This window comes from Schistocerca nitens, chromosome 6 (genome assembly GCF_023898315.1).
Source record: "Schistocerca nitens isolate TAMUIC-IGC-003100 chromosome 6, iqSchNite1.1, whole genome shotgun sequence".
Classification (NCBI taxonomy): Eukaryota; Metazoa; Arthropoda; class Insecta; order Orthoptera; family Acrididae; genus Schistocerca; species Schistocerca nitens.
The window spans coordinates 752,564,104-752,579,461 of record NC_064619.1 but is presented as its reverse complement, the minus strand read 5'-3'; the positions used below and the strand labels follow the sequence as shown (position 1 = coordinate 752,579,461).

The 15,358-nt window shown below is 36.9% G+C and overlaps 1 protein-coding gene across 5 annotated transcripts in view; it reads right to left on the bottom strand.

Annotated features, from left to right (window-relative positions):
* Positions 1 to 526: 526 nt before the first annotated feature.
* The window catches only part of LOC126263107 (uncharacterized), a 149,525-nt gene continuing 134,693 nt past the window's right edge, over positions 527 to 15,358 (bottom strand). For 2 of the 5 annotated variants that reach the window (XR_007546845.1, XR_007546844.1), the window contains 3 exons: positions 1,458 to 1,607; positions 994 to 1,373; positions 527 to 900 (listed from right to left, as the gene is read on the bottom strand). Coding sequence is in view for 1 of the 5 variants with exons in the window: in XM_049960112.1 (XP_049816069.1) it covers positions 1,248 to 1,373; positions 1,458 to 1,607; positions 9,579 to 9,727 (425 nt within the window). In the remaining 4 variants the exon portion in view is untranslated. Of the gene's footprint in view, positions 901 to 993; positions 1,374 to 1,457; positions 1,608 to 9,314; positions 9,480 to 9,578; positions 9,728 to 15,358 lie in introns of all 5 variants that reach the window. The other 3 variants (XR_007546842.1, XR_007546843.1, XM_049960112.1) reach the window with 3 other exon arrangements.

Here is a 15,358-nt window from a genome sequence, read left to right as displayed (position 1 = left end):
ATAGGGGAATTTTGGAACCATTATTTCTTTAGTTGTAACAGTGATACTTGGTACAATTTATTTACAACTTGAAACATACCTATTATAGAGTTACAACAAACTCACAACCATGAATTATTTGATAGAATGGTAGCAAGTTTTGCCGGGCTACCAACATTTCTAATAACATTCAGAATTAGTAGCCTTAAGTTATTCTCCCCAAAAAACACCATACTGAATTACTGTCTACCTGGTGCCCATACGGTGGTACCAAAGAAGAATGATAAGGTGAGCAAGAGTCTCCAGAAATACAAAAGGAAAGGCCAAATGACAATCAGGAGGACAATACCAGGTGTAGAAACTCCCCTGTAGTAAGCTCTGTATATGCCATTTTTAAAGTTCTAATCCTCTTGTGAAGTAAACAAACCTAAAAGCTGAAAGTTTGTTAGGTTGGTTACATTTTTCAGGCACCATAGTCAAACTACTTTACTTTCGTAACTGTGGATTCTAGTGGGTAATTGCAAATGATTTAGAAAACTGTTCATAATTATTGATACCACATTGTTTTATTATCTGTAACAGGAAATACATTAAGTTTAGTTTTCACTCAAAAAGGATAATAAAACAATGACATTTCATCATATGTCCAATTCACATACATAGTCCACAGCAGTGAGGAGGCAGTAAACCAAGGCAGTGACAATCCCAGAAGCTCAACTTCATCAGAGGAACAAGATGAAAGGCAGTTGGCTAGGCTGGTTATAAACCTGACCTACAGCACTATAAACATTGACAGACTTTGAGAATGTGGCACTAGCTACATCATATCCTGAGGATGATGTAATAGCATCATGATAAAAAAAAAGTTCAGAAATTTGCCTTTCTGTCTTACTTGAACACCAAGGCCACTTCTGCAGCAACCTGTAACAATACAAAGTTGTCAAATCATGTACAGTGAAGTGGTAAAATAACATGCTCCTAAAAATATAATTCAGAATCAGATACTATACTCACTTCTGTCTCCATGTGGTAATTTGTTCACTGAACAGAAAACCTGGAAAATTCAGCCATTTGTCTGAAACTGTAGCTGAGCACTCTCTCATTTGTGTTCATTGTATTTTCCCTTGGACTGATACGGTCTGATTAAGTGTAGAAAGCAAAATTAATTGAAAAAATTGCCTTTTAATAAGAATTTATGTAAATAAATGTTATCACTTTATGCACCTTGATGATACACAACCAGGTAATGTGCCACTGCAACCTTATTTTTAACAGTAGGGACTATCACACCTTGGTATGCATTGTGTGTCAATTACACTTTCCACGAGAGAAGGAGGTTCAGAGGAATTATCACAATATTGCCTCTCGCTGCTGGGAGATGACAACTGTGTCACCTGAATAGGAATACAATCATTAACTTTAAAATAACTTGGCCTGCAAGTGATTTTAATAAAAAATCAATGCAGATACTGACATACCTTGATGTTGCCAAGGTGATGTGCAACTGCAACTCTCTCGTAAACTTTACTTGTGGCTTGTCCATTGCTCCCATGCAATACAAAAGAACCAAGAAAGCTGATCTGAATGTTGCTTTTAAATGTGGCACAAGAACGCAGAGTACCTGTGAACTGTGAAATAGTGTTTTTTCATGTAGTAAGCAAAAAAATGTAAACAGTACATATTTAATGATGAAGTACTTATGTAACATATTTAACTGCAAAAGGGGATAACTCCCACACCACCCACAGCTTTAAAATAAAAGGTAGATTGCAATTCTTACCTATAACTACTGATATCTATATATGACTGACAAGGTGTTGAGAAAAATTTCCTTTGCAATATAATAATATGTATGTACACTGAGTAACTGTGGTAAATAGTACAGATTCATTCTACTTGATGCAGAGTACACATAACATGTATAAGAATGGTAATAATATAACAACACAAAGCCCAGGATGGAATAACAATTTTACACTGTTATCCATCTTGGCTTTCAGCCAAAGCTCCTTCATCTGAAAAACATTCTGGCCACAGTAGTGAGAGACATTGGTCATGTGTGTGTATTTTTCTACTTCAGATGAAGGCCTTTGGGCTGAAAGCTAAGAGTTATCAATCTTTTCATTGTACCAATTTGTGAGAACATTTCGTATCCTTTTCGTAATGTTAATATCCTACTTCATTAAGTCTGGCACAATTGGGAAGTCCTCAATTAAAGTTGATCTTCAACAGACTGTCTCCATACAATTTCTAGTTTTTTGATAGTGAATGTCAAACATACTGTGTGAATGTGGAATTAGCTGCAACATGTCAGTTCGTCTTTATCAAAGTGTGGAACACTGCCTGCCATGACATACAAATTTCATTGTAGTAAATTACAATTAACAGGATACGTTTATCAGCAGTGACTAAGGGCTTAGCCCATTGTCTTTAATTACCAACCATCAAAGATCCTCTTGCAACACTGTCTAAATTGTTTACTGTATCTGCAAGGTTGCTTTCACCTCATGGTTGGTAGTCTCAACAAGTTGTTTTATAGAAGTAATTGAAGATTTAACACGTGTCATTAAAATTTCAGTATGGAAAAAATCAAACACTGTGTGTAACATGACTTTTACCAAGCACCCCAATACTCTATACAATGAGTTGATAAAATATTAGGAGTTACCCACATAGAATGAGTGGTATCATGCAACAGATTAATGTCTCCATTTTTTACATACCTATCCCTGCACTTCATAGGTCAATGAAAATGTCAGAGCTACTGAGGTAAATCTTTCTAAATAGGTGAGGCTCTATACCAACTCACTGTTGGAAATTAAACGGGCAGGATAACAAATGAGGGCAGCTCAAGGAGTGTGTGTTGATCTCTCAACAAGATTGGCAAGCAGGGGGTAAGTAGCTACTGGAATGATACTAACGATGAAAATAGCAATACTTTAGTGATTGATGGATCTACAGACCAGAGCCTCAGACAAATTCATGTATGTATACACAAATAGGTAGAATAATTGAATAATCTTTGGGAATTGCATATAACAGCCAATTGTGTGTCAGAGTAACTGTACAACAACATTTAGTCCATTCATGCACGTGATGAGGCATTAGCTACTTAAGACAAGAGCTCCTTTCATCTGATCACCACCAGAATGTATACAGCAAATTCCACAACAGTGGATCAACAAAACTTTTAAGTGAAAAGATCGAAAATTGTACTCCATAGTACAGTAGAAGAGTGATGGGAGATTTTAATGCACAGGTAGGCAAAGACAGAAAGGGATTGGAGCACGTATTGGGATGTTTTGGATATGGAGGCAGAAATGAAGAAGGGGAAAGACTCCTGGATTTGTTCCAGAGGAATGGAATGAAAATAGCTAACAGCTGGTTTATGAAGAGAGAAAGTCATGTTATCACCAGATACAGTTGGGATGGAAGAACCAAGAGTGTAATTGATTATATTCTAGCAGATAGGGAATAGGGAGAGAAAGTAACAAATGTGAAGGTAATTCCAAGTGTGAGTGCAGATGGAGACCATAGATTACTGGTGGGACAATGGAAAATGAATCAGTGTGAAAAATAGAAAACAGAAGAAAGTGATGAGGATACAGGATTGGAAACCGAAGGAGAGTGAATGTGCTGAGAAGTACAGTGAATTAATCACACAAAAATTTCCAAAAGAAGTTTTCTGCGATGTAGAAAAAGAATGGAGTTTATTCAAAGACACCTTAGTCGAAGCAGCACAAAAAGTATGTGGCAGAACATCTGGAAAGGAAAAAATAAGACAGACAAGTTGATGGGATGATACCACAATCCAAGCAGTTAGAAGGAAAAATGGAGCATGGAGAAAGTGGTGGAAAACTAAAAATGACGAAGACCATAAAAATATATAGAGGAAAAGAAGAAGTGCAAAGAAGTAGTGGAAACAGCAAAGAAAAAGACATGGGAAGAGTTTACAAAAAAACTTGAAGATGTGAAGAGCAATAAGAAATTATTCTATAAAATGATGAAAAATAAAAGGAAGGCTTCTGAAGTACCAGTAAAGATGGAAACAGAGGACGGTACCATTATTGAAGATCAAGGAAATATAAAAGACCTCTGGAAAGAACATTTTAAGAAGCTGTTAAATGCTGAGGAGCAGGTACATGAGGAAACAACAAATAATGGAGAAATTGAGAGAAGTTGGGAAGCAGAATTAGGACAAATTACACGGGAAGAAATGGAAAAAGCTGTGAATAAGATGAATGGGGGGAAAGCCCCAGGACCTGATGAAGTATCAGTGGAGATGATAAGAGCAGCAGGTCCAGTGGGAATGCAGTGGCTGTACAGAGTACTATCAAGCGTGTGGAGAAATAGTACAATACCTGACAACTGGAGAACAGGAGACATTGTTCCCATCTTCAAGAAAGGCAATAAAAGACTTTGTAAAAACTACAGAGGAATAACCCTTATGAGTCATACAGCCAAGATTTTTGAAAGAATTTTACTAAATCGAATAAGTGAAAAGATAGAAAAGGAGCTGAGTGAAGAACAGCATGGGTTTAGGAAAGGAAGAAGCATGATCGACCTGATATTTTCTATCCACCAACTGCTGGAAAAATGTTGGGAGTGTAACAAAAGGGTGATAATGGTTTTTATAGACATAGAAAAGGCATATGACTCAGTTGACAGGGAAAGACTCTGGGAAGAAATGAAGAAGATAGATATAGAAGATGGATACATTAATGTTATAAAGACAATGTACAGAGGACACAATTGTAGAATTAGAACACCATTGGGGAACTATGAATACTTCCAAATAAGACAAGGACTTAAGCAAGGAAGTATTCTATCTCCTGCACTTTTTAATGTTGTGCTGGAGGGAATGAATAGAGCAGTTAAAGATATAGTAAAAGAAAAAGACAAAAAAGATGATTTTTGCAGATGATATGGTAATATGGTATGATAAAGAGGTAGATGTACAGTTACAGCTTGATGCGTGGAAGGAAACAATGAAAAGGTATGGATTAAAAATACATAAATGTAAGAGTGAAGTAATGGTATTTGGAAGAGAGAAAGGGATCAACAGAAATATTACCTTGAATGGAGAACCCCTCAAAGTGGTAGAAAGTTTCACTTATTTAGGGAGTGAAATATCTTGGGATGGAAGAATAATTAACGAAATTAATAGGAGGTTACAGAAGGGAGGCAATTTCTACCAAACAATAAAACACCTGATTTGGAAAAATGAAGTTTTTTGAAAGAGCAAATGTATAAGAATTATTACATCCCTATTGTCGCCTATGGTGGAGAAACATGGACAATGACAGAAAGGGACTGGAGCAGACTGCAAGCAGGGGAAATAAAATTTGTCAGAGCAGTTGTGGGAAAAACAAGAATGGACAGAGTAAGGAATGTAGAGATTAGAAAGGACCTTAAACAAGAAAGTATGAGAGAAGAAATTGAAAGAAAGAGATTAAGATGGTATGGGCATGTTAAGAGGATGCATGTGCAGAGACTCTCCAAAATTATGGAAGAACTAAAGATGGATGGGAAAAGACCTAGAGGGCGCCCAAGAACACGGTGGAAAATGGGAGTGAGAATATCTGTAGAAAGGAGAGGTGTGACCTGGCAGCAAGTGGAGGAAGAAAAGTGGAGGGAGGACCGAGCCAAATGGAGAGGACTTGTCAACACCCAAACCCGGCAGTAGCTGGAGTGGGATTCGGATATAGATAGTACAGTACAAGAACCATGTAGATTGAGTCATCCCAGGTGCCTCTACCTTTCGGTAATTATAGTAATATGTAGTGAAAGGCAAGACAAAGAAACTGTACGAGAGATAAGGTGGAGGGAATGAGGGCAGACAGAGAAAGAATTTTCGTACAGGAAGATTTATAAAGCACATATTATTAGAACAGGAAAAGTTTTTGGTAAGGTAAGACGAACTATGAGAGGAGGAAGGGGTGTGTGTGTGTGTGGGGGGGGGGGGGGGGAGGAAGGGCAAAACAGTTATTTAGGGGCAGTTGGCACTTGTGCAGACTAGACAATGGGTGTTATGTGGAAGCAGCCCAAGTTGTGAACCAACTATCGTGAAAAATCCAGAATAGGGTCAGCGGCGTACTTATACGTTTCGCACAGGAATGTTTTCAGCACTTCTTGTGAGGTATAATGGAACAAAAGAGGGTGTGTCAGCTGTGTTAAACAGCCAATGAGATAGCAGTAAGCAGACTATGTGTTTCGATGTAATACATTTGAAAGAAAGGATGAAACATTGTTGTAAACAAGAATCATATTTAACTGCTCCCTGTTTGAGTTACAGCTATTTAAACTGTGCAAGCATCTGAAAACTAAGTACAGTGTCACAACCCATGGTATATTCGAGAAAGCAGTGAAATATTTTTCTCCTTTTGCGTTGGTATGCAATCAATGTACACGAGGACAATGAGTAAGTGGATCAATGTTTTTACTTAAATAATGGAAGAAGGTAGGTGGATCGGTGCTTTTTAATATATCACATGTGCAACTATCAATGAATACTGATCCACCTACCTTCTTCCACGACGGAATTAAAAAAAACATTGATCTTGTTACTCAAAGTGGAGGCTTATGCTGCACTTCCAGACGACTCCACCCACATTCTCTTTAAAAGTCATTTCACCATCACATCTGACATTTTCATCTCTCTGCAATTAATCCATGAGATATACACAAGCGGATAACATCATCATGCAGAACCATCACTGAAATCAGTAACTTATAGCTTGCGCCCCTTATCACAAAATATTTCTCAAAACTCATGAGTACACTGAAAAGCAGAAAACATAACAATGCTTTACAGTTTCAGCACTAGAAGTATATTGTGTCTGTTCTTGTCTCTCATTGAATATGTCAAAGAATCATTCTTCTGGCTACGCAAAACTGTCACATCGCCAACCAATGAGCAGTAGATAAGCACCATTTTGACTATCGCTGGCCCTGACCTAGATTTTAGCACCAATTATTTAAATCAAATTAGTTTCAGCAAATGGTTTATTAAATTTAAATAAATACTACTGGCTGTCTTGCTATGTTCATGCCTAACTGATTCATGGGGCTGAGCTGTATTTTGTATTTTATTTATGTTCCTCTTTTAGGCCAGGGTGATTGGTATGGGCATCAATGCAAGTAAGTAGTTCTTTCAATGATTAGAGTTATAGTACATTAGTTTTAGAAAATGTATGCACAATAAATTTATTTTCACTTACATATTCTTGGAGCTAAATTTGGTTCAGCAGAGAGGTAGGATACTTCAGGTAGCAGTTGTTCAAGCAACCGCATGTATCTTACTCCTTCCATCCATTTTCTTACAGTGTGATTACGAGACTTGGGCGATATGTGGTACACCAAGAAGCTAAATTTCCCACACGAAATATTATCAAAGCAAACACACACACACACACACACACACACACACACACACACACACACACACACACACACACACTTACTTTTATGATCCTAATAATGGAAGACCACCAGCTTGTGGGTTTGACGATGTTAAATGTTAAATCGTCCACACATTCTCGAAGTCTGTATTGCTTCTCCGTTTTTACAGTTGTAGGTCAGATTTATGACCTCCCTTGCTAATTCCCGTGCATCTTTCTCCTCTGATGAAGTTGAGCTTCTGGGATTGTCACTGCCTTGGTTTACTGCTGGTATCCTCTGAACTTTGTAATACAGGGCTGGCGGGTTCAGACCAACTGTTGCTTGAGCCAAACCCAAAGGTCTCATTGAGACAAATTAAAGGGCTGTTCTTGTAACTGTCATTCAACTTATAAAGTTCCAGCCAGGGTAATAAATGAAAATTGTGCAGATATGTTTGCATGGATATTTCCACCTTTGGAAGTCTTCACATGTGCAATTAGGCTTTGCAAAATTCACGACCCATTCCCCTCACTGAGCTTTTGTAAATTCAGTTTGTGCTGAATAATGTCTTTTCATTACATGATTCACAAATTCGTGTGACTTGTTATGCAAGAAATGAGGACTCTATCTGCTGTAAGATTTGACGGCTGAATTCTTCAGACAATATTTTTTAAACAGGCTAGGGAGGAAATCATGTATTAAAACTTTAACAACACCTGTCAATGTTTTATTTGCTGAATGTCTAAGAAAAAAATATTTCACTTTTTTATTTAGTGATTCAACACCATTAGTAGTAGGTATATTGACGAAGAAATTATTCTTGTTCTCATAGGCCTTCACCCACCTTTCAGATACTGAAAGCCATTGCTTATTAAAATAATCAAGTGCACCAGAATTTCTAGTTAATAATTCATGAGATTGAAGGTTTTGTTTTGCAGTTAAGAACTGTTCTTCAGATGGTGACTCAGTAATTTCTTCCCACAGCTTCAGAATTTGCTCACTATCCCCCGGTAAGTCTAAATTGTTCTTTTTACTAAGCCACTGTTGCCAGGCTTGTTTTCGATGAAATAGACAAAGATAAACCCTTGACATTGGAAATGTTCCTTCAATTGCCCGTATCTCAGGCTCAGAAAAATCTGTAACCCATTAAACTGGATTCCAATCTGGGTTCCATGCCTTGAAAATTCATAGAGCCTCTGTAATTGATACAGTGTTTTCTACTTGAATGAAGAATATCCCAACGACTAAATAGCACCACATTAGCTTTCACTACCAAGAAAAATAATGTAATGTCATACTTCGTTGTCTTGTATGTTGCATCAAGCAAACATACCTTACCATACGTTTTCAAAAGTTCCTTTTGCCACTTGTGCTGGTAACAAAAAAGCAATGGCTGCACTTTTCCATTGTCATCTGTAAATGATCTGAAAAAAAATCTCTCATCCTTTGATTCCTTTTCCCACCCATTAATTTGATTCCTGAATGCATCTTGGTCAATAACAGTTTTCTTCAAATCAAACAGAGCCCGATACATATGGCTGTAAATAGTACGATCTGTTGGGTAAAACATTATGTTCATCTGATCTGGTCTGTTTTCCCTAGTGAAATTGTTTTCCACAAATCTTTCCAGTTCTAACTTAATAATCCGAACTGAGTTCATCCACTTTGTAACTATATCCCTGATCTCTTTTGAAAACATAGGTTGTATGTGTCTAATTGCTTTCACACATTCAATGCCATGATTATGGCAGCTTGCTTGGGAGGCAGCCACATAATACCGCAGATAACGTTTTGGTGCCTGTGTCGACTACAAGTCTCATTTCAGTTTCTCAGTAACCTTTAATACAATAAAAATTTATCAATGAATTACAAATATTTATATACAAGAGCTAGCCAAATGACATACATGTAACTTATCAGGCTAATGATCTAATCAGGCTAATATATCCACATACATTATTCAGTTGGATGCTCACTATTTTTTTTTAACTGTCTGTTGCCGAGTTTATCGAATAATCGGGGAATACCCTGACACACTTAACGTCCAATGTTGCTGGACAGCCTTTCTTTTGTGTGTCCATGATAACTTTTCTCCTCTTTTTTGGATTAACATGGTCCACCTTTATGTATAAAATGAACAAAATGTAATAAGTCCCTGTAACTATTCCTTTTTGATTGAAACTATATATAATTGCCACTAAGATCTTTATTTTACTTACCAGATGATCTGCAACAGGACTCTCCTTTTTATGATATAACGGGCCAAGAGTACGCACTGTTTTTACTATGCTTTCAACACAGAAAACAGGGCCAAAAAACTGTATCGGTATGTTGCCTTTTGTGTGGCTGTAGTAGAAGCCTGTCTTGTCTGGTAAAAACAGAATTTTAATTAAATCTACAATCATGTCACTCCACATATATGGGGTAGGCCACTGATGTACATGGGAACTTCAGTAACAGGTCTATGTAAAATATGAATGATAGCATTATGAAAAACCAACAGAATTTAGCGCAAAAACCAATTACCTTGTCACAACAGTTCATGAACTAGTACAATCAAGATCAGTTTATTCATACACAAATGGATATAGTTTACTATTGGATACAAGTAGTTGTCTTTGACCACTGAAGCAAACAGCATGGAAGTGATGTCAGTACTTAGTTGCAGTATTTTCACTCACTAATGGGTATATAGTTTTGTAAATTTAACTGTTTTAACTGTACAGGAACAATGTACCAAACGATCAATAGATATACAATGCAGAGTAGCCTGTAGTCAGTGAGGTTTAGGATGCACTGTAAAAAATCTTGCCAGAGTAGAGGCAGGAAGATTGGCATTTCGTGCTTCGATGCGGTTACAAATACTCAATTAAAGAAAGTATCAGTATCTACACTTGGGCTACGTTTTAATCCCTACATGTCTTAAACGTTTCCAAAATCAAGTTCTTTCATTTCTTCTTCCCACATGCCTTTTGTTCACTGCATTCTGATAATGTGTGCGTGTTTTCTTTTCTTTTCTTTTTTTTTTTTTTTTTTTTTTCGTCCCACATTTCTCATTTCTGGTGTACATGGAGAAAACTAATTGTTTCCTTCACACTACAGTAACAAATTCTATTTGTACATTCTATACACTTTGCCAATGGTTGTCCTTTTTGAAATTTCAGTCTTAGTTATCCATTCCCATAAGCAAATTTATATTTTTAGCTACATAACCATTAATGTTAGTTGGCAATTGTTTCGTGTGTGCTACACGGCTTGCTGTCTTCCCCATCCTACTATGATTGATTTACCCAATTGAACATTACGTAGTGCAAGAATGAAAAGTGTAATGTGTTCACAGAATGAAAATATGCAAGACATGTTTAACTCGAGAAATGTACAAATGGAATGTCCCATCATACCACTCTTGAAAAACACATTTACGAATGGAACATCCTTTTTAACCTCCATTGAGAAGCGAATATTTGGGTGTATCGAATTTAGATGATTTACAAAGCTGTTTAAACTGTCATTTCCAAGAGAACAGAAGTATTGTCCACATATCTGAAAAACATGCAGGTTTCAATGCTGCCAACTACACGGCTAGTTCCTCGCACCACAGTTGTCGAAGATGTCACCCAGCTGCATTCATGTGAGTTGTTCGAAAGACAGAGATTTTGAAATATTGGCCATTGAATAAAAAGGATTTGGCATTGACCATAACTTAATCTGCTTTGCACGTGAATTTATCACCTAGTGGTAGTGTGGATACTTCTCTTCAATAAATTAAGTTATGTATACAGTCTTAATCAGAAAAGTTAACATTATTTTGTGTGGAGCTATAAATACAAATATCACAGATGAAGCTATGAGATGCATTATAAACAGCCTTCACAATCTTGTCATCTCTGCAACAATCTTAAATACAGTAACAGCATCAGTAACTGATCAAGTGGCCACAAATGTTGACAGGAAAAAGTGTGGTGTAATTGTAAAAGATCTTGGTATCTCAGACCATTTGTGCCAAATAATAAAGATGCGTGACAATGACACCTGTGGTACAATACCCTCAGCCTCACATTTCTCACTGACATGCAGAATACACATATAGATGTGCCCACATCAGTACCAATGACTGACTAAAACAAATACATATAGAAAAAAGTCCTCCCAAACCCTTAAGTACCTCAGATTCATGAAAAAGAGTATTGAACTTATAATAATAAAATAATAACACACGTGAAGCAGTTTAAGGTGTCATAAAATAGGAAACAAGGGGGGAGATACAAAAGCATAAGAATGTAGAAATAATGGATGGGGATAAAGTAACTAGTGGCCCACACCACCTAGGAGACTGTGAATGACCACTGTTTTAAGTTGAGCAAAAAAGAATTAATAAGAAAAATTCTCAAAAACAAGTATAATGCCCATAGATAATTGTGCACTTGAAATATGCACAGAAGAAGGCAAATCCCACGAATTTCAATTTGAAGACAGAAATATGAAAATGTTAAATTAAATGTATATGGTACTTTTATAGACTGTAGCAAACACTAAATTTCAAGGAATGAATACTGATTATAAATTCTGAGTGAGTGGATGGACGGACAGACGGTCAGTCGCGAGTGCACGTTCCCGCACCCACGCATGATCATACATGCACGCGTGCATGCACGCACAAACACCTCCCCCCCCAACCCCCACCTCCCCCCACACACACACAGGCATACAGACAGAGAGAGAGAGAGAGAGAGAGAGAGAGAGAGAGAGAGAGAGAGAGAGAGAGAGAGAGAGACTTGTAAACAGCATTCATCAGCATATTGTGACCCCATCAGAGTAATGTATTCACAGGCACACTCATTTCTAATCTATGGAACTCTCTTCTGTGACACAAATACACATAGAATGAATTTACGTTTAGAAACCACAAAAAGAGCCAGTAGGATAATAACCAAGAATAATAATAATGCTATTTATACAGAAGTATTCAAAATATGTGGGGTATCACGTATAAAAGGGAACAAAAAACTATCGCCCCTGCCCTGATATCAGTCGGTAGTGTGTGTTCCATATAGTGCTACATTATGAAATAATATTGGCACAGTTGTAACACCAATATCGATTGTAAGTAGATTATACTACGAAACTGTATGTATGTGACTATGAAGTGGTTATATTCAAAAAACTAACGGATATTTAAAAATAATGGAATTTTATAATATATGTCAGCTCATGAAAGAGAAATTGTACTTTGAGTGCTGGTTCATGCTAAGGGGATTTGTATTGTGTAGTATAAAATATGTAGGGAACCTCCCTCCACAACGGAAGTGGCTTGGCGCACGGTAAAAAGTGGTTTCGATGGTCGATCTGGGTGGCTACTGGGTGAGAATGTTACGCAGTCAGTGGCTAGCCGTCATATGGTTAACATCAAGGGTGCCAAGTGAGGCATTTGGAAGCTAATATACATATTGAAAATTTGCCTTGGATGTGGATTCGGCTGTCGGTTGGTGCTTTTGGTATTATGGAATGGCTCTAAAATGAGAATGTGCAAAAGATCAGTGCCAGAGTGTGTAAGTGTTAATGTAATAATACCTGCTTCACAGGTGATGAAAAAGGCACATAATTTGAACTTATATGAAACATAAATTTGCATTCATTATCACCATGAACTATTTCATGCAGTTAATTAAGCTTAGTGATTAAGTAAATTGCTAAACAGGATAAAAAAATATAAACTATTTCAAGTGGGGTTAGGTATTAATATTAGTGAATTACAATTTGTTTATAAAATAATTACAGAGTTAGCCTGTAGAGAAAGTAACAGTTTATGGGTTCCCAGAGTAATCTTTTCTCCAATTAAAAGATAATTGGGGTTTTAGTTGCTTTTAAGAGAAATCTGTGATAATTCTAAAAATGGGAGCATAATAAGTGTATATGTAGTATAATTTAAGTTCATTTGTGGTATGTATTTGTTGGCTAAATCAGAACTCTTTTCATGCCGAACTACAGTCCAGTGTGTACTGTGGTAACATCTCAGTGCAGAGTTGATTAATGATTACTATAGTAACTATTATTATTATGTGTTCAGAGCCATTTCTCTTCCTATGATTAATAATTTATGCAAATAATAACTACTGCTATCCACAACTTAGTTTGCCCTGTAGTTATGAGTATCCTGTGCATTATTCAAAGAGAGAATTAATTAGTCATTTTTGCAAAATCATATTTACATTCTATGGATACTATATTTCAAATTATTATGCCTAATTAGGCTGGCAACAGTTTTTTGTTTCATTCACATGAATTTCACTACTTGTATCATCTCCATAGTAAAGCCTGTTAAGTCTCTCTATAAATTGCCATAAACACAAAATTATTGTCCGATGTCAATTATCCATTAGACAAACACACGGTTAAAACTAAAAATACTCTCAGAGGGTAACACTAGTTAGTGTCAAGTAAAGTGTGAGCGTTATACTTGGCGCAAGTGCGCAACCTTGAGTTATACTTGGCGCGGCCTGACAGGACAGTCATCAATTTGACTCACGTAAGTACAGTTCAGAATGTAAATGTTGGGTGAAAAACAATAGTAAGATGAGTATTGTTATGTCCAGTGGCACGAACTTGCAATACATCAGGAAAAATAATTAATAGAAAGTTTCCCAAGTATTTGTAAGATAGAATATAAAATAGTGACAAAGTTAAAATGGATACAAAAACGACAGTAGGCCAGAACGAGCAGGATGAGAAAGTAGAGAGTGCACTATGTGGCAACAGTTCGCTAGACAAGAACACAGATGACGCCGCAAGACGGCAACAAGCTTTCGTGGAGTAATATACACACGTGAACGATCAAATTCAAATGATGAACTCGTCACATATAAAACAAGGCAGGAAAGACGACACAACCGTAGACAGTGGTTAAGTCAACAACTCAATGGATATGTTTAATTCATCAAAAGTCAAGAGTAAAATGAGTGAATCGCTAGAAACAAAATCTGAATGAGGACAGTTTAGAACAAGAAAGCGAAAAACCACTAGACATGACCGAATTGTCAAAAATGTTAGCTGCACAAACTGCAGAACAAGGTAGGAATATTAACAATCAATTTGCAGCACACAGTAATTATATTAACAATAGATTAAAGTACTTGAGAAAACGCAAGGTAATCAGATTAAAGCACAAGGCCATCAAATTGACATGCAAGGGGTTAAAATTAGTTGACAAATTGAAGAGGTATACTACAAAGTAGGTGATGTGTCGGCAGAAGTGCCAACACCGTGTTGTTTGAGGAAGCCGAAATGCACGCTATAAGCTCACGCAGGATGGCGTGAGGTCTGAAACAGGATACTTAATGAATGCTATAAAGAAAAGTATGTAGCTGCTGGAATACTTAACTTTAATCAACAATTGGTGAACACTGGTCTTGTTACTGTACATGCTTCATTAGATACATAGCAAAGGATAAATGGCGCCTTGCTAGGTTGTAGCAATTGACTAAGCTGAAGGCTATGCTAACTATCGTCTCGGCTAATGAGAGCGTAATTCTCAGTGAACCTTTCCTAGCAACGTCAGCTGTACAACTGGGCGAGTGCTAGTAAGTCTCTCTAGACCTGCCGTGTGGCGGCGCTCGGTCTGCAATTACTGACAGTGGCGACACGCGGGTCCAACATGTACTAATGGACCGCGGCCGATTTAAAAGCTACCACCTAGCAAGTGTGGTGTCTGGCGGTGACACCACAGTAGGCATTGTGAGCAAATGAAATAAGGTATTTAAAAATTAAGATGAATACTATTAATAACAATGTTGCCACTATGCAAGGACAGATTGACGACATAAACGATAGATTTGACACAGAAATAATGAAAATAGATGACAATGTAGAACCTTTGGTAATAACAAAAGTTGATGAAAAAGTTATCGGCCTCAAAACCGAATTAATAAATAAATGTAATACTGAAATTTCTCAATTGAGACAAATGGTGACTGAATCCGAAAAAGAATTGAGTAAACCAGTA